The sequence below is a fragment of the Amblyraja radiata genome, chromosome 7 (assembly GCF_010909765.2).
Source record: "Amblyraja radiata isolate CabotCenter1 chromosome 7, sAmbRad1.1.pri, whole genome shotgun sequence".
Lineage (NCBI taxonomy): Eukaryota > Metazoa > Chordata > Chondrichthyes > Rajiformes > Rajidae > Amblyraja > Amblyraja radiata.
This window is the reverse complement of record NC_045962.1, coordinates 5,840,282-5,861,159: the sequence shown is the minus strand read 5'-3', so window position 1 is coordinate 5,861,159 and position 20,878 is coordinate 5,840,282. Positions and strand designations below refer to the sequence as shown.

Below are 20,878 nucleotides of genomic sequence, written 5' to 3'. Positions count from 1 at the left end.
TCTATTCCTCTCATGATTTTATCTACTTCTATCAGTGACAGATCCAAAGAATACAAATCTGGCCTTCTCATAACTAAATGCTCCAATCCAGGTCAAATGTTAGACGACATCCCAGCTCTTATATTGTATGGCATGGCTGATAAAGGGAAGCATCCTAAATACTTTGTATTAATTGTGTACAAAATCATGAGAGGAATAGATCGGTAGAGTCTCTTGGCCAGAGTAGGGGAATCGAGGACCGGAGGACATAGGTTCAAGGTGAAGGGGAAAAGATTTAATGGAAATCCGAGGGGTAACTTTTTCACATAAGGGGTGGTGGGTGATTCATCACCCTCTGCAAGAAGTTCCTATGCCAAGGATATTGCAAGTGAGCTCAGCTTTATGTTAACAAGTTTGGAAATTGGTTTCCACTGGCCCACCGCTGTGGCACCCTAACCCATACCGTAACCCTAACTCTAACACCCCGAAACGGAGGCGTCCAAACGGCAGCGCCGAAACGGCGGCACCGAATGGTACCATTCCGCTCCTTTAGGGCACATCATTAACTGTGTACGTCCTGGCTTGCTCTCGCAAAATGCACCACCTCGTTCGTCAGGATTATATTCCATTAGACAAGTTTGTGAAAAATACGTAGTCAAAGAGAGCAAGATTAACAGACTGGACAGGCGAGTGCCGGCAAAATCACGACAAGGAGGCAGAAAAGACCACTGATTTTAACGTTTTTTATTCTAATGTTAGTGGCTTGATAGAGATGCAGGAAAGAGAGGAGGGGGCTGCTTTTTTGATCAGGAAGAACATTACCACAGTGCTCGGGATTTTCTGGTGGGAGGTCATCCTGTGAACTTAGAATCATTTTGATAGAACTGTATTAGAGGCCTCCCAATAGTAAGCGTGAATTAGAGGAGCATATTTTCTGGGAGATAGCTATTAAAATAATAAGGTAGTATTTGTGGGTGATTTCAATTTCCTTTTATAATGACTGGGTTTCCAATAGTGTAAAGGACTTAGACGGGATATAATTAGTTACATTTCAGTTATATACTAGAGAAAGGAGGAGGCTGCTTTTTTGATCAGGTATTTATTTTAGGGTAATTAGAGTTAAAGAGTCGTACAGCATGGAAACAGGCCCTTCGGCCTAACGCCCATGCTGACCCAGGTGCCCCTTCTACGCTAGTCCCAAATGCCTGCGTTTTGCCCATACACCTCTAATCCTATCCATGTACCTGTCCAAATGTATTTTAAATGTTGTTATAGTACCTGCCTCAACTACCTCCTCAACTACCTCCTCTATATACCCACAACACTCTGTATGAAAAAGTTGCCCCTCAAGTTCCTACTAAATCTTTCCTCTTTCCTCACTTTAAACCTATGTCCTCTGGTTCTTCATTCTCCTACTCTGGGTAAAGACTGTACATCTACCAATCTGTTCCCCTCATCATCGTATACACGCTATACAATCAAAGGAATAAAGTCACAACCTCTAGAGCCTCTCTCTATAGCTCAGGCCCTCAAGACATGGCAATATCTTTGTCAATCTTCTCTGCACGCTTTCCAGCTTAACAACATACTTGTTATAGCAGAGTGACCAAAACTGAACAGGATTAGCTAAATGTGGCTTCACCAAAGTCTTGTACAACTATAAAAAATATCCCAACTTCTATACTCAAATAGAAACATAGAAAATAGTTGCAGGAGGAGGCCATTCAGCCCTTCAAACCAGCACTGCCATTTATTGTGATCATGGCTGATCGTCCCCAATCAATAACCCGTGCATGCCTTCTCCCCATATCCCTTGATTCCACTAGCCCCTAGAGCTCTCTCGTAAATCCATCCAGTGATTTGGCCTCCACTGCCCTCCGTGGCAGGGAATTCCACAAATTCACAACTCTCTGGGTGAAAAAGTTATTTCTCACCTTGATGAATTTATGATGAAGACCAATGTGCCGAAGGCCTTCCTGTCACTTTTAAGGAAGCATATACCTGCACTTCCAGATTCCTCTGCTCTACAACACTCATCAGTGTCCTGCCATTCACTGTGAATGTCCTGCCCTGGATCGACTTCCAAAAATGCACTTCTTACTTAGACTGAAGATGGGTCTCAACCCAAAACGTCACCTATTCCTTTTCTCCAGAGATGCTACCTGACCCACTGAGTTACTCCAGCTTTTTGTGTCTATTCTCACACTTAAAGTGCCCTCCATAATGTTTGGGACAAAGATCCATTATTTATTTATTTGCCTCTGTACTACACAATTTGAGATTTGTAAAAAAAAAAACACATGTGATTAAAGTGCACATTGTCAGATTTTAATAAAGGGTGTTTTTATACATTTTGGTTTCACCATGTAGAAATTACAGCAGTGTTTATACATAGTCCCCCCATTTCAGGGCACCATAATGTTTGGGACACAGCAATGTGATGTAAATGAAAGTAGTCATGTTTAGTATTTTATTGCATATCCTTTGCATGCAATGACTGCTTGTAGTGTGCGATTCATGGACATCACCAGTTGCTGGGTGTCTTCTCTGGTGATGCTCTGTCAGGCCTGTATTGCAGCCATCTTTAGCTTATGCTTGTTTTGGGGGCTAGTCCCCTTCAGTTTTCTCTTCAGCATATAAAAGGCATGCTCAATTGGGTTCAGATCAGGTGATTGACTTGGCCACTCAAGAATTGATCATTTTTTAGCTTTGAAAAACTCCTTTGTTGCTTCAGCAGTATGTTTGGGATCATGGTCTTGCTGTAGAATGAACCGCTGGCCAATGAGTTTTGAGGCATTTGTTTGACCTTGAGCAGATAGGTCCATACACATCAGAAGTAATCAGCAGTTGTATCATCAATGAAGATAAGTGAGCCAGTACCTTCAGCAGCCATACATGCCCAGGCCATAACACCCCTACCACCGTGTTTCACAGATGAGGTGGTATGCTTTGGATCCTGGGCAGTTCCTTCTCTCCTTCATACTTTGCTCTTGTCATCACACTGATCTAAGTTCATCTTCATCTCATCTGTCCACAAGACCTTTTTCCAGAACTGTGGTTGCTCTATTAAGTACTTCTAGGCACACTGTAACCTGGTCATCCTATTTTTGTGGCTAACCAGTGGTTTGCATGTTGCAGTATAGCCTCTGTATTTCTGTTCATGAAGTTTTCTGCGGACAGTGATCATTGACAAATCCACACCTGACTCCTGAAGTGTATTTCTGATCTGTCGGACAGGTGTTTGGGGATTTTTCTTTAATTATAGAGAGAATTCTTCTGTCATCAGCTGTGGAGGTCTTCCTTGGCCTGCCAGTCCCTTTGTGATTAGTAAGCTCACCAGTGCTCTTTCTTTTTAAAGATGTTCCAATCAGTTGATTTTGGTAAGCCTATGGTTTGGCTGATGTCTCTAACAGTTTTATTCGTGTTTCTCAGTCTAATATGGCTTTGTTGATTTTCATTGGCACAACTTTGGTCCTCATGTTGATAAAACAGCAATAAAAGTTTCCAAAGGTGATGGAAAGACTGGAGGAAAGACTAGATGCTGAGAGCTCTCATACCTGCATTAATGAGGCAATTAAACACACCTGAGCAATTACAAACACCTGTGAAGCCATGTGTCCCAAATATTATGGTGCCCTGAAATTTTTTTGGGGGGGAGGACGAGGACTATGTATAAACACTGCTGTAATTTCTACATGGTGAAACAAAAATGTATTAAAATCTGACAATGTGCAATTTGACCACATGTGATTTTTTTCTATTACAAATCCCAAATTGTGGAGTATAGCGGCAAAAAATAAATGATGGGTCTTTGTCCCAAACATTATGTATGCATGCTTTGATTGGGAGAATGCTGATGTGCCTTCCCAGGACCCCATAGACAACAATGATATTACAATCTCAGTTACAGAGGTCGGTCAAAAGATTCTTTGGGGGGTGATCTATCGGAAAGCGTCTGAACCTGATGGTTACCTATTTGTGTTCTTAAAACCTGTGCAGAGCAACTGGCTGGAGTTTTTGCAGACATCTTCAACCTCTCATAACTGAGGTCTGAGGTTCTAACCTGCTTTAAATGGGTATCAATAATACCAGTACCCAAGGAGGGTAAGGTGATGTGACCCAATGACTATCGACTGGTGGCACTAACATGCATGATGACGAAGTGCTCCGAGAGGTTACTTATGGCACATATCAACTTCTACCTCAACAAGAACCTGGACCCACTACAATTTGCCTACTACCACCACAACAGGTCAATGGAGGATGCCCTCTCCCTGGTTCTCCACTGCACCACCTGGACAATAAAAACACATACATCAGGCTGGTGTTCATAGACTACAGCTCAGTGTTCAACACCATCATCCCCCTCCATGTATAAACACAGCTGTAATTTCTACATGGTGAAACCAAAATGTATCAAAATACCCTTTAATAAAATCTGACTGTGCACTTTAACCACCTGTGATTTTTTTAACTACAAATCTCAAATTGTGGCGTATAGAGGCAAATAGATAAATGATAGGTTTTGTCGAAAACATTATGGAGGGCACTGTATCTGCATTAAACTCCATTAACCGATCCTCTGCTCATTTGCCCAACTGTTCAAGAACCCATTGCAATTTTCTGATAACAATGGAGAAGGATAGGACTGACCCACAAGTTAAGATCCTAAATTGAGGCAATGCTAATTTTGGAGGAATTAGATGGGAACTTGCAGAGATGGATTGGGAGCGTCTGTGCAGGTAAGGAGACAGTTGCCAAGTGGGAAGCTCTCAACAATCGGATATCAAGAGTACAGGGGCGACATGTTCCTGTTAGGATAAAGGGCAAGGCTGGCAAGTTTAGAGATCCCAGGCTACCTAGAGATGCTGAGACTCGGGTAGGGACAAAGAAGGAGGGATTCATCGGATTTAGGCAATCGGGATCAAACAAATCCCTCTGTGCGTATAAGTAGCATGGGAGGCACATAAAAAAGCAAAAAGAGGGCAAAAAGTGGAAATGAAATGGAACTTGAGCAAGGTAACGAAAAATCCCAAGAGATTTTACAGATGTTTTAAGAGTAAGAGACTGGCTGGGGAAAGAAGACCAACATGGCTGTCTCAGTACAAAGGCACAAGAGATGGGAGAGATATTAAATGAATACTTCTCAACCATTTTTAATGAGAAGCTCATCAAAGCTAAGGAATTGAGGTAGAAAAATGTCCAGGGCCTGACAAAGTGCATTCTTGGACCTTGTAGATATCTAGGAAGGAAATTGTGGAGCCCTTTCAGAGATATTTGCATCATCATTTGCCACAGGCAAACGTCCGGAAGACTTGAGGAGGGCTAATGTTGTACTATTAGTTAAGAAGTGCATCTAGGACAAGCCAGGGAGCTACAGCCTAATGTCAAGTTGTTGTTGGAGGGCATTATTAGGGACAAGATTTACCAGCATGTGTATTGCCACTGTCTGATTTAGGATAGTCATCATGGTTTTGTGGTTGGGAAATCATGTCTCACAAAAATGATATAGAGTTTTTAGAAATAGACAAAGTTTCGGGCTGAAACCCTTCTTCAGACTGATGGGGGGTGGGGGGGGAGAAGAAAGGAAAAAGGAGGAGGAGGAGCCCGAGGGCTGAGGGAGAGATAGGAAGGGGAGGAGAAAGCAAGTGCTAACAAAATTGGGAGAATTCAATGTTCATGCCCTCAGGATGCAGACTCCCCGACATCCACTATAAACCCACTGACTCCCATGGCTATCTGGACTACACTTCTTCCCACCCTGCTTCTTGTAAGGACTCCATCCCCTACTCCCAATTCCTCCGTCTATGCCGAATCTGCTCCCGGAGGTTCCCGGAGGTTTTTGTCAGTCTCCCTACCTGCTTCCACTACCTGCAACCTCCGGCAACCACCTGCAACCTCAGGGAACCGCACGGAAACCTTGGGTGGGGCGCAAAGTCTCCAGAGGTTTCCGTTCAGGTTTCCTAAGTGGGACAGGGGCATAAGTTGGTACTAAAGTGGATGGTACTGTAGATAGTGAAGATGGTTGTGAAAAATTGCAACAGGATCTTGATCAGCTGGGAAATTGGGCTGAGGAATGGTCAATGAAATTTAATACAGAAAAATGCAAAGTGCTGCATTTTGGGAAGTCTAACAAGCACAGGACCTACACAGTGAATGGGAAGGCTCTGGGGAGTGTTGTAGAGCAGAGGGATCTAGGAGTGCAGGTACATAGTTTGTTGAAAGTGGCATCACAAAGAGATAGGATGGCCAAAAAGGTTTTTGGCACATTGGCCTTCATCAGTCAGAGTATTGAGTATAGAAGTTGGGAGATCATGTGGCAGTTATATAAGACGTTGGTGAGGCCACATTTGGAGTACTGTGTTCAGTTCTGGGCACCATGTTATAGGAATGATGTGGTCAAGCCAGAAAGGGTGCAGAGAAGAATTACGAGGATGTTTCCAGGACTCGAGGGCCTGAGCTATGGAGAGGTTGAGCAAGATAGAACTCTATTCCTTGGAGCGCAGGAGGATGAGGGGTGATCTTTTAGTGGTGCACAAAATCATGAGAGGAAAAGATCGGGTAGTCGCACAGAGTCTCTTGCCCAGAGACTGGGGAATCAAGAACCAGAAAACATAGGTTAAAGTTGAAGGGGGAATGATTTAATAGGAACCCGAGGGGTAGCTTATGCACACAGAGGATGGTGGGTGTAATGGAATGAACTGCCGCTGAAGGTAGTCGAGCCAGGTACTATCACAAAGTTTTAAGAAACATTTGGACAGCTACATGAATAGGACAGGTTTAGAGGGATATGAGCCAAACGCAGGCAGGTGGGACTAGTGTAGGTGGGACATGTTGGTCGGTGTGGGCAAGTTGGGCAGAAGAGCCTCTTTCCACACTGTATGACTATGAGAGAGTCAAGAGTAGTTGCGGATGGTGGTTTTTCTAATTGAAGGCCTGTGACTAGTGGAGTGCCCCAGGGGTTGGCGATGGGATTTAACTCTTACAAGAGTGATGTGATGCACTTTGGTGTGTTAAAACAGGGCAGGACTTACATAATAAAAGGCAGAGCCTGGCGAGTGTTTCAGAGCAAAGAATAGGGAGTTCAGGTGTATTGTTCCCTATTAGCGGTGAGTCATGTGGACGGTGTGTGAAGGTGGTGTTTAGCATGTATGTCTTCATTAGGAAGGGTATTGAGTACAAAAGTTGGCTCATTATGATGCAGCTGCACAGTCATTGGTGAGACCACACTTGAAGTACTGTGTGCATTTCTAGCCACCGACCTAAAGGAAGAATATCATTAAGTTGGAAAGAGTGCAGAAAAGATTCACCAGGACTTTACCTGGCCTTTGTTACAGGGAAAGGCTGGATAAGCTGAGACCTTTTCCTTGGAGAGTAGGTGGCCGGGAGTGACCTTATTGAGGTGTACAAGATCATAAGAGGCACACATAAAGTGAATACTCGCAGACTCTTTGCCAGGGAAGAGGATTCTACAGCTGGAAGGTATAGACTTAAGATAAACAGGAGAACTTTTTCACTCAGAGGGCATCTCAAAAGAGCTGCTGGAAAAACGATACAATTACGACTTTCAAAGACACTTGGACAGATATATGGATAGGAAGGGATTAGAGATGCATGGACCAAATGCAGGCAAAAATAAATAATTTTCTATAGTCTGGATAACTCTATGGTGCGTACAGAGCAAGAAAACATGGCAACAAACTGGCTAATGCCAGCCGGTACTTTTATTTAAGTGTAGCAAGTGAACCAAGGAGTGTGCTTTACAAATCTATACAATAAGAATGAGTCCTTGAATAAATAAAGTGCAATGAGTTCAGATGCAACTGTCAGTTTTTCATCCATCCACTTGACTAGGTACCATAAATTCTAAATGTAAAACTCTTAACCAGAAATTGAAATGCTTAGGCGAACAGTTTGACAATAATTAGGTGAGGCAGCCTATGTAATCCTAAAAAGCTAAGAAGTGCAATATCTGAGCCAAAATTTCCCTGATGGTTACTCAATGTTCTGCCTGCATTGCTCTTACAGGAGTGAGGTGTATGCTTTCCATTGACTACATCAACTCCGCTTCATCAGCACAATCTTCAATAGATGCTGGAATCGCATCATCATTGGCAACCAGTGAGCGACCGTTTGCTCATTGAACTAGGTGTAGTGGAAATTATAATTGGAGACTAAAATTGCAGATGCTGGAAATCTAAAACAAAAACTGAAAATGTTTCAAGTGGTCAGCAGGTCAACAACATCCATGAGAACAGGAAGAGAGTTTACAGTTTGGGTCCTGGACCCTGCACCTCTGGACAGGATTGTCAATTATTTTCCTGTTTACGGATGCTGTATGATCTGCTGGATGCTTCCAGCACATTCTTCTTTTTCTCTTCTTATTTCCACCTATATCATAACCTGGTCTTATCAAATGACCTAACATTTAACTGCAGCTTATCCAGAGGAAATATTCCATACATGACATGAATGTATCCTAAATACACATTTAAAGTTAAAAATCAATACATACTGTCATCAAGGAAATCCTCTTCTTCGTCTTCTTTCCGCAGACGTCGTTTAGTCTCATCGTCATAAATGAAACTGAGTATGTTTGCTGGGCTCTCACTCTCTGTATGGCATAGCTCATTCAGTCTGGTCCCAATAACCTGCAAGAAGACAGCATCATCATTTCAAAGCAGCAATTTATGTAAACAAGTAATTCATGTAAAAAGGATTGTGCATGAAACTGATTAAAAAACCCTGATCTTAAGTTATATAAAATAACACACACAAGTATGCATACATACATACACATACATTTACACTCCGCCAACAAAATTCTTCCCATGCTTCCCATTTTCCACAAATGTTTATCTTCACCATCCCTTCCCAAAACACCTGTTCCAGGTGATGCTCAATGTGGGAAAATTGGAAGATGTGTCTTTTTACAGTACTGGAGAGTTTTTGACGAACAAGATTAGTATTCACTTTTCTACACCAATACACTGTTCTTAACAAAAATCTGTCCATCATGTGAAACCTTATAAATAGCAGATATAAATTAGATAACTTCAAGACCGAAAGTCAAAAACCTTTCTCACGAGACAAATTTTCATCGTTTTCCCACCAATTTTAACACCAAAAATGTGACATTAAAAATGGTGCCACATTTAGTCATGAATATTTAATTCATAAATAAACTTCATATGGCTTAATATCTTCATCAATACCAGCAGAAAAATACAGTAAATTAAAGATAATACAGTACAGTAAAGATCCCGTAGCGATCGTTGTGCTTTGTGTCCATTGTCACAACGACCGTTATCGGGGTTGGTACGTCCGTAAGTTAAATCACGGAGGCTCCAAACCTCTAATGCTTTTCAAAATCCCACCGAGGTATCCTATGGTAGTAACGATTTTTGGGTGAGTTAATTTTGTTTAGCCAATATATTTTCTGACTTTTCTTACGATATATTTTCTGACTTTTTAAAATCAATTTAAAAAAGATTTTTGACATAAATTGGTCATCAAAACTGAGCCAATCTTCAATTTGGCAACACACAGTCTCTTGTTTACCTTTCGTCCGGACCAAGTTGCTAACTTCATTCCTTCGTGTCAACTTCAGGAAGCTTCGCACTGAGCGTTACGGAGCCATTTCACTTACCAAAAAAACAGCCCAAATCAAACGTTTTGACGAATCATCAGCCATCGATGTGGCTTAGATCCATAAGGTAATCACATCGGTGAAAATGCTTGGTTTTCACTAATAATGTAACATTCTTTTTCTGGGACACCAAAACGGACATCATTTTCAGTGTCCACCGCAACGTACGTTTGTGTGTATGATGTGTAACACACGTTGCAGTATCCACTCAGATGGATGCAGTATTCTACTACATGATCAGGTGAATGAAGTGGAAACGGTATTTGCAATTTTATTGTTCCATGTGGTATTCATAAACATAGAAAGGAATAAGAAATACGTGCACTTACTGCACCACGCGACAACCGTTACCCAAAACGTATTTGTGTATTTTTATGCCATTTGCAGAAACTTGCCATCAATATGCTATCTTTTCTTATATTTTTGTTGATACTATGTTAGTCATAAACCCAATAAAGTGCTTGTCAACTTTTTTGATGGAATTTTAAATTTGACCCCATGTCACATTTTTGTGTGCAGTTTTGTAAAAAGACACATATATTACGTTGAATGTGATGATGACATGGAAGAACCCAAAACGCTCAACCAAAACTTATCAATCTGTGAAGCTTGATATTCCAATACTCCTTTTTAATTGCCAATTGCTAATAAGCAAACATGCTTTGGAAATGGCTCGAGCAGAGTGTCAAAGAGCCATACAGCTTGGAGACAGGTCCATTTGCCCAACTCGTTCATGCCAACCAAGATGTCCCATTTAAGCATATCCCATTTGTCTCTTTTTGACCCATGACACATTTGTTATCCATGTGCCTGTCAAAGTATCTTAAATGCTGTTACAGTGCCTGCCTGAACGACCACCTCTGGCAGCCTCTTCTATATACCCACCACCTTCTGAGAGCTCTATATTCTGTAGTCACAATTATGATTTTATCACTTGATACTACAACAAAAGTTTTTTTTTGTTTTTATATTTGTTTTCCTGTGCCCTCTTAGTGACATTGATGATACCAAAATAGTTTAGGATTAATCTACAACAGATTGAAGTACACATGAAATGTGAAAAATAGGTGGGATTCCATTTATATTCTAAATTTCTATATAGTATTTAATGCCGATAATATTAAAGGTAATTCAGAATTGTGAACAAATTCTTATTTGAATGTCGTCTCAAAAGATGAATTAGAGATTGGAAATTAGGTGTCATGGTTCCAGAACAGAACTTAAGCCAGCACAACGTCAGAAGGTAGGAAATCAGCAGAAAATTTGAAATGGAACTGGAACTGGAAACTGGAAATATTCATCAATCAGAACTAATGAATGATCTGAAATGTTCACTTTACTTCTCTTTCCAAATGATGCCTGAAAGGCTCAGTGTTGTAATTTTCTTACGGTAAATGCAGTTTTTTAAATTTTCTTTAATTTTGAAAAACTTGCAATGTCTTAAGATAATGATAAAAACGAGGACTCCCCTTCGAACCTTTGTTTTTGTCAACTGTGAATATTTCATGGACAGACCTAGTTCAGTTTTCCATTTTATATTTTCAGTAAAATATGTTATCAGTTCTCTTACCTCACCCCACTGACAGAAGAGTTTTGCTGCCTTCCATTGTAATTTCTGATTGCGCTTATTTCCAACAATGGGTGATCTTCCTCGTGACAAACCCTTTTTAGTTATACTAACATGGTGTCCTTTCATCCACTCTGGCCAGTTTCCACGATTGCATCGATGTACAAACCGGGCACACTCCAGGAATAATGCTGCCCTTGCCACAACTGGCGCTTCCTGAGTTGATCATGCAAAGAGATGTTGAAATCAAAATACATTTTAAAAAATTGTTTTTTTTTGACAAGTTGCTAATTAAAAATGTCATTGATTTCTATTCCTTGTCCCCAAAGAATGAAGTAAAATGATTTAAAACCAGCATTTAGTACATTTTTTAGTGTAAAGTGAACTCCAACATTTAAAATGTTATTGATATCAAATGTCAAACTTTATTTATTGCACCGTATCTTCACATTAAGCATTAATTACTTTATAATGTCATGAAACACAAAACATGAGCAAGACTTTTTCCAATAATGTTACATAACCTGACTTCCATCCCAGGCCATTATCTAGCATTGTTCATTTTAATCTAATATATGCAGGTGTGGAAATAGAATAGAACAGAGCACGTGCTTGAAGAGGTCCAGATCAAAAGTTAAGAAATAAATCCAAACTTTCCTTCACCTTAATTTTAACTTTGATCTGCATCCCACCTCTCCTTTTCATTTTTTTCCCAGTGTCACTTTCACCATTCTCTCCCGTTCTTGCAATAAGATCAAGAGTAACATTTATGAAAGCTGGGAACTGCTGGTTGGCCTGCCCCATTTATGAAAGGAATTACACATTCAACAGAGTAGCAAATTGATTTAAACTGGATAAAGTGTTAAATATAAAATATGAATAAAACACAAATAGTCCCCTCCATTTCAGGGCATTATATTGTTTGGGACACAGCAATGGCATGTAAATTAAAGTAGACATGTTTAGTATTTTGTTGCATATCCTTTGAATGCAATGACTGCTTGAAGTCTGCGATTCATGGACATCACCAGTTGCTGGGTGTCTTCTCTGGTGATGCTCTACCAGGCCTGTATTTCAGCTATCTTTAGCTTATGTTTGTTTTGAGGGCTAGTCCCCTTCAGTTTTCTCTTCAGCATATAAAAGGCGTGCTCAATTGGGTTCATTGACCATTTTTTACTTTTGAAAAGCTCCTTTGTTGCTTTAGCAGTATGTTTGGGATCATTGTCTTGCTGTAAAATGAACTGCCGGCGAATGAGTTTTGAGGCATTTGTTTGACCTTGAGCAGATAGGATGTGTCAATACACATTAGAAGCCATTATGCTACTACCATCAGCAGTTGTATCATCAATGAAAATAAGTGAGCCAGTACCCTCAGCAGCTATACATGCCCAGGCCTTACCCCCGCCACCGTGTTTCACAGATGAGGTGGTATGCTTTGGATCTTGGGCAGTTCATTCTCTCCTCCGTACTTTACTCTTGCTATCACTCTGATATAAGTTCATCTTCATCGTATCTGTTCACAAGACTTTTTTTCCAGAACAGTGGTTGCTCTTTTAAGCACTTCTTGTCAAACTGTAACCTGGCCATCCTATTTTACCAGTGGTTTGCATCTTGCAGTGTAGCCCATGGATTTCTGTTCAAGAATTCTTCTGCGGACAGTGGTCATTGACATATCCACACCTGACTCCTGAAATGTATTTCTGATCTGTCGGACAGGTGTTTGGGGTTTTTTCTTTATTATAGATTGAATTATTCTGTCATCAGCTGTGGAGGTCTTCCTTGACCTGCCAGTCCCTTTGCGATTAGTAAGCTCACCAGTGCTGTCTTTCTTCTTAATGATGTTCCAAACAGTTGGTTTTGGAGAGCCTAAGGTTTGGCTGATGTTTCTACAGTTTTATTCGTGTTTCTCAGTCTCATAATGGCTTTGTTGACTTTAATTGGCACAACTGGTCCTCATATTGATAAACAGCAATAAAAGTTTCCAAAGGTGATGGAGGAAAGACTAGGTGCTGAGAGCTCTCTTACACCTGCATTACGGAGGCAATTAAACACACCTGAGCAATTACAAACACCTGTGAAGCCATGTGTCCCAAACATTATAGTGCCCTGAAATGGGGGGATTATGTGTAAACACAGCTGTAATTTTACATGGTGAAACCAAAATGTATAAAAATAACCTTTAATAAAATCTGACAATGTGCACTTTAACCACATGTGATTTTTTTTAATTGCAGAGGCAAATAAAAAATGATGGGTCTCTGTCCCAAACATTATGGAGGAAACTGTATTTCAACAAGATACATTCTGGATGATTACAGAACATGCATGAAAACTATATAATACAAGGGGAAATTGCACACTGAAGATTTATTCTTGCTTCTGAGTGCAGTACATACTCGGAACAAAGTACAGGGTTGCGTGGGGTTGCAAACTTATTGAAAGACTGACCTGATCAAAGCACAGAAATAATAGCAAACCATTCAGACCCTCAATGTTGTTCCTCCACTCAATTACATAAAGGGCCATCGGTATATTTACAACCTAGTCTTTGATTTTGCCTTCATTTGTGTGTTGACAATAATTAACCCGATTTATGCATCTTCAATGGATATTTATTTGCTTTTTTGAATAGATTTCCAAACAAACAATTGATGGGTAGGTATGTGACAATAATAATGTTGACTCTGGATGTTGTAACAAAGCATTACAGCCAGGGATTTTCCAAGCTCCTATTGTATTTTCCGCAATTATGAAATTTAACATGTGCCTTGAGTTCATATTTTCCAAGAACCTTCTGGAATGGGGAATTCAGGCCTTTGGTCTAAATGAGCGTAGTCAGAGAGAGGAAGGAGTTTGAAATCAAGTTTGTTTTTCATTGAGGAGGTAAATAAAGGGACGCAGGTCACAGATCAGCAATGTTCTCAATAACTGACACCAATAAAATAACAAATAATTATTGATCTATGTTCTAGATCTGCGGGACTGGCTTGATGCCGAATTGACCAATTTGTGGATATTTTGCTGTTTGCGGATTTGTGATTAAATTGTGAAGGAGCATTGCTGGATTCTATTATGATGCAGGAAACACCCAAAGCATAACACAAACATTTACAACATTTAACTTGGCCAATTAGCTCAACTAATTGTTGGGAGATTGGGTGGGAGATTGCAACCTTCACGTGGTCCATCCTGTTTCAACGAATGCAATCAACTTGGCGTGCACAAACAGAAGATCAAACAGAAGCTGGTCCTTACCCTCAATAACTTCACGTTTAACTCCTCCCATTTCCTCCAAATAACAGGCGTAGCTATGGGCACACGCATGGGGCCCAGCTATGCCTGCCTCTTTGTCGGTTACGTCGAGCAATCCTTGTTCAATACGTACCAGGGCCCCATCCCCGACCTCTACCTATGCTACATCGACGACTGCTTTGGTGCAACCTCCTGCACCCGCACACAACTGACTGACTTCATCCACTTCACCACTAACTTCCATCCGGCACTCAAATACACCTGGACCATTTCCGACACTTCCCTACCATTCCTTGACCTCACTATCTCCATTGCAGGTGATAGACTTCTGACCGACATCCACTATAAACCTACTGACTCCCATGGCTATCTGGACTACACTTCTTCCCACCCTGCTTCCTGTAAGGACTCCATTCCCTACTCCCAATTCCTCCGTCTACGCCGCATCTGCTCCCAGGATGAGGCGTTCCACATCAGGGCATCTGAAATGTCCTCATTCTTCAGGGAACGGGGGTTCCCCTCCTCCACCATAGATGAGGCTCGCACCAGGGTCTCTTCCATACCCCGCAACACTGCTCTCTCTCCCCATATCCCCACTCGCAACAAGGGCAGAGTTCCCCTAGTCCTCACCTTTCACCCCACCAGCCGTCACATACAACAAGTAATCCTCCGTCAGTTTCGCCACCTCCAAAGTGACCCCACCACTCACCACATCTTCCCATCTCCCCCCATATCTGCCTTCCGCAAAGACCGCTCCCTCCATAACTCCATTGTCAATTCTTCCCTTCCCTCCCGTACCACCCCCTCCCCGGGCACTTTCCCTTACAACGGCAAGAGATGCAACACTTGTCCCTTTACCTCCCCCCTCGACTCCATTCAAGGACCCAAGCAGTCGTTCCAGGTGCGACAGAGGTTTACCTGCGTCTGAAGAAGGGTTTTGGCCCGAAACGTCGCCTATTTCCTTCGCTCCATAGATGCTGCTGCACCCGCTGAGTTCCTCCAGCAATTTTGTGTACCTTCTCCTCCAACCTCATCTATTGCATCCGCTGCTCTAGATGTCAGCAGATCTATATCGGTGAGACCAAGCTGAGGTTGGGCGATCGTTTCGCTGAACACCTCCGCTCGGTCCGCAATAACCAACCTGACCTCCCGGTGGCTCAGCACTGCAACTCCCCCTCCCACTCCGTATCCGACCTCTCTGTCCTGGGTCTCCTCCATGGCCAGAGCGAGCAACACTGGAAATTGGAGGAACAGCACCTCATATTCCGCTTGGGGAGTCTGCATCCTGGGGGCATGAACATTGAATTCTTCCAATTTTGTTAGTCCTTGCTGTCTCCTCCCCTTCCTCAGCCCTCCTGCTGTCTCCTCCCATCCCCCAGCCTTCGGGCTCCTCCTCCTTTTTCCTTTCTTCTCCCCGCCTCCCCACCCCCGATCAGTCTGAAGAAGGGTTTCGGCCCGAAACATTGCCTATTTCCTTCGCTCCATAGATGCTGCTGCACCCGCTGAGTTTCTCCAGCTTTTTTGTGTACCATCAAACAGAACACGTTGTCTTACAACTTTAGGCTGTGCACGCCATATGCATGTAGAAGCTCAACTAATCTGTGTCAGTATTTATACTCACCAAAAACCACCTCGTCAAATACATCTCACGGCCTCAGCATTATGCATTCATTTTTTCACTATATACTTACTTATAGCACCTATGTTATACTGACTCTAAACTGTTTCTAAACTATTCGCTCAACTCATACTCTGGCGGCATGATACATAATCTATCTACTTCCCGGTTAAGGATGAATTAAACAAACCTTTAACATTTAGCAGTGAACATGTTCTACCACTGACATCTGGGAAGAACCTGTATTAACAGATACAATGCAATGAAAACTTGTAGGTGAAATAAAAATAATATTTTATTACCAGGTCAAGAGCTGCAGCAAGGATTGAAGCATCAGGAATTGCTCCAGGTTCACAGCAGTTTAAAAGGAACTGGAATCGTTTCATGCCTTGTCTAATGGCTCCAAGATTTAAAATATTTTTGCTTTTGTTTCCTTCCTGACTAGCTGCAAGGTGTTCCTCAAAACTACGACAACCTAGTGAAGTATAAAATATTAAATTATGCAAATTTTAATGTAATTGTGTCTTTATTAAGAGATCAATCGATTTGATATGGCTTAAAATCATCTGACATCAATTTATTTTCAAATATATGAAGCTGTAAATCAAACAGATAGTAATCCATCGAATCCACTCTGGCAAACACATGATGTAATGGTAAAAGAATGGTTGATTAACAATTGCAATATATTTATGAGAATCACTCACAACAGGATCAGCTTTAAAGAAAACTCCAGTTATTAGAAGCTAAAAACGAGTTGCTGGGGCAACACAGCATCTGAGGGTCAAGCAGCATCTGAGGTGAAATGTGTACCGTCAAGCCACTTCATCTGGTCTAAAAGTAGAGGAGAGAAAACCTCGACTGAGAGGGAAAGGGCAAGGCAAGAGCTGACAAGCTCTAGATGGCTCCAGGTAAGGAGAGTTTAAACAGTAGGTGAAGTAAGGTGGGAAGGAAGGAAGGGTGCAGATGGTGTCAAAGGTGATCTACCATAGCCATCGGTGCTAGGATCTTTGCGGTTTGTGATAAACATAGACGACGAACATATATGTAAAAGGTACGATTAGCAAAAATGTGATGGAAAAGTTTAATTAGACCGCAGCAGTATTGTTCCCTGAAAGTGCCAACATAAGTAGATAGGATAGTGAGGATTGCACCATTCATAAGATGGGGCATAGAATATAAACATTGGGACATCTTTCTGCTACGTAATAAAACACTGAAGTATTGTGTGAAGTTCTGGTCACTACATTATAATGATTGCACTGGAAAGTGCACTGGAGAGAATTGCAAAGGAGATTCACCAGCTTGTTGCCTGGATTGGATAACTTTAGACGGCGAGATATTGGATAACTGGGTTGGTTTTCCCTGGAGCAAAGGAGGTTAAGGGACGGCCTGAAAAAATTATGAAAGAATAATTTGTCAATTTATCAAATTGATCAAAAGTATCAAAAACACGGGGTGTGCAGGTTTAAGGTGAGAGTAAAAAGTTCTAAAGGGGAAAGTCTTTCACAGAGAAAAGATTGATAGCTGGAAATCACTGCCAAGGGAAATGGTGAGTCAGAAACAATCGCTATGTTTAAGAGACATTCTAACAGATACATAAATAGGCAAGGTTTAAAAAGGTGCATACCAACTGCAGACAAGTGAGATTAGGGTGGATGGACATGGAAATTGGCATGAATGGTGTGGGGCAAAGACACTGTTTCTGAGCAGTATAAATTTAAGACTCTGTCTCTCTCGATAGATGCAATATAGGTCAATGCAACAAAGAGCAATATTTATGTGAAATAGAAAATCATTACAACTTGGAGTTTAAAAATAAATTAAAGCAATCAGTTGAAATGAATGAGAAAATGATGAAACGACACTGGTAGAGTTGCTGCCTCAGAGCAACAGAGACCTTGGTTCAATCCTGACCACGGATAGTGTCTGTGTGGAGTTTACACGTTTTCTCTGTGACTACGTGGGTTTTCTCCAGATGTTCTGGTTATGTTCCACATCCCAAAGACGTGCCGGTTTGTACGTTTATTGGCCTCTGTAAATTGCCCTAGTGTGTAGGGAATGGATGTGAAAGTGTGATAACATAGAACTAACGTGAGCAGGCGATCAATGGTCGGCATGTACATGTGGGCCCATTTCCATGCTGAGTCTCTAAACTCTAACCCAGGGGCACTAAAGTAGTACTAAAATTCTGTGATAATAAAGTTCTTTGTAAGGTTGGTTATGATGCATATCAACTCCTACCATAGCCAGGTCCTGGACCCACTACAATTTCCTTACTGCCACATAGGTCAACAGGGATGCAATCTCGCTGGCTCTCCATTCTGCACTGGACCACTTGACAATAAGAACACGTACATCAAACTATTGTTCATAAGAGTACAGCATGGTGTTCAAAACTATCATCCCCACCAAACGTGTTATCAAACTCTGCGAACTGGGTCTCTGCTCATGCCTAAGCAACTGAATTCTTGAGTTCCTTATTGGCAAACCCACAGTGTGAATTGGCAACAACACTTCCTCCTCCATAACCATCAGCACAAATCACCTCAGATCTGTGTGCTTATTCCCCACCTCTACTCACTCAATGCCCATGAATTCGCAACCATACACAGTTCCAATACCCTTTAAATTCACCAACGATACCAGCATTGTTGGACAAATAATGGGCAATGAGTCAGAGTATAGGAGAGGGAGTGAAAATGTGATTGAATGATGCCAAAATAACAATCTTCCTCCCAACGTCAGCAAGACTTATGCCCCTGTCCCACTTAGGAAACCTGAACGGAAACCCTCTGGAGACTTTGCGCCCCACCCAAGGTTTCCGTGCGGTTCCCGGAGGTTTTTGTCAGTCTCCCTAATGGTCGAAAGTGGTTTCCGCTTTTTCTATGTTCCGGCGATTATTTCAAAATATTCAAAAACGGCCTCGACTAATAATAGGTTGTCGTTTTAAAAATCGGTAATTTTTTATTGGAAGCCGGTGTGGATGCTAGTTGAAGGTTTAGTAGCGGCCGGTTTTTAATTTTTTGAAATAATCGCCGGAACATAGAAGAAACGGAAACCACTTTCGACCATTAGGGAGTCTGACAAAAACCTCCAGGAGCCGCACGGAAACCTTGGGTGGGGCGCAAAGTCTCCAGAGGTTTCCGTTCAGGTTTCCTAAATGGGACAGGGGCATAAGAAACTGACTGTTGACTTTATAAAGAGAAAGTCAAGGATCCACAAAACTATCTTCATTGACGCACTGACTGTGGAGAGAAATTGCATTGACCGTGGAGAGAAAGTCAAGAGAGGGTGGCTTTGTACTTGGGAGATTGTGTCTCGTGAATCTGATTGAGTTTTTTGAAGATGTGACCAAAAAGGTAAATGAGGGAAAAGCTGTAGATGTTGCATACATGGATTTCAGCAAGGCATTGACAAGGTATAGTAGGCTGCTCTGGAAGGTTAGCTCGCATGGGATTCAAGGAGAGCTAGCCAACTGGATAGAAAATTGGCTTCATGGAAGGAAGCACAGGGTGATGGTGAAAGGCTGTTTATCGGACTGGAGGCCCTGTGACTAGTGGTGCGCCTTATGGCTCGGTGCTGGAACAATTGATGTTGTCATCAACATATTTGGATGAGAACGTACAAGGCATGGTTAGTAAGTTTGCAGATGACACTCAAGTAGGTGGTATTGTAGATAGCGAAGATGGTTGTCAGAAACTGCAACAGGATCTTGATCAGTAGGGCGAGTGGGCCAAGGAATGGTTATTGCAGTTTAATACAGTGCGAGGTGTTGCGTTTTGGGGAAGTCAAACCAGGACAGGACCTACGCAATGAACGGCAGGACTATGGGGAGTGTTGTTGAGCAGAGGGATCTAAGAGTGCTGGTACATAGTTCCTTGAAAGTGGCGTCACAAATAGATAGGGTAGTCAGAGTATTGAGTATAGAAGTTGGGAGGTCATGTTACAGTTGGACAAACCTTTGGTGTGGCCACATTTAGATTATTGAGTTCAGTTTTGGTCACCCTGTTATAGGAAAGATGTTGTTTAGCTGTAAAGGGCGCAGAAAAGATTTACGAGGATGTTGCAAGAACTTGAAGGTCTCAGCTATAGGGATAGGTTGGGCAGGTTAGGACTTTATTCCAGAGTGCAGGAAGCTAAGGGCTTATAGAGGTGAATAAGCAGGATGAATAAGACAAATGCGAGTCTTTTATCTAGAATATTAGAAGTAGGAACCAGAGGACATAGGTTTAAGGTGAGAAGGGCTTGAGTTATAAGGAGTGGTACAGCAGGCTATGACTTTATTTCTTGGAGCGCAGATGAGAGCTGATCTTATAGAGGTATATAAGATCATGAGAGGAATAGGCAGAGACAATGCCTGTAGTAGGGGAATTGAGAACCAGAGGACATAGGTTTAAGGTGTAGGAGGGAAAGATTTAATAGGAACCTGAGGACCAGATTTTTTAAACAGAAAGGGAGCCAAATATATGAAACGACCTGCTGGAGCAGGTAGTTGAGGCAGGTACTATCTATCAATTTGAGAAACATTTAGATAGGTATATGGATAGGTTAGGTTTAGAGGGATATGAGCTAAATGCAGGCAGGTGGAATTAGTGTTGATGGGGCATGTTGGTCAGCAAGGGATTTTAGTAAGACTTTTGATAAGTTCCCTCATTGTGGTATGGTCCAGAAGATTAAGATGCATGGGATTTATGATGACTTGGTCGTATGGATTCAGAACTGGCTTAATCATACAGAGACAGAGGGGTGTAGTGGAAGGTAGATATTGGAGCTCTGCAGGGTTCTGTGCTGGGACTTCTGCTGTTTGCCG

General features: G+C 41.8%; 1 protein-coding gene across 6 annotated transcripts in view; it reads right to left on the bottom strand.

Annotated features, from left to right (window-relative positions):
* Window positions 1-20,878, bottom strand: part of unc80 (unc-80 homolog, NALCN channel complex subunit) — a 345,386-nt gene that overhangs the window by 178,366 nt on the left and 146,142 nt on the right. For all 6 annotated transcript variants that reach the window (XM_033023608.1, XM_033023610.1, XM_033023609.1 and 3 more), the window contains 3 exons: window positions 16,368-16,540; window positions 11,199-11,411; window positions 8,495-8,630 (listed from right to left, as the gene is read on the bottom strand). In XM_033023608.1, the coding sequence (XP_032879499.1) occupies window positions 8,495-8,630; window positions 11,199-11,411; window positions 16,368-16,540 (522 nt within the window). The remainder of the gene's footprint in view (window positions 1-8,494; window positions 8,631-11,198; window positions 11,412-16,367; window positions 16,541-20,878) is intronic.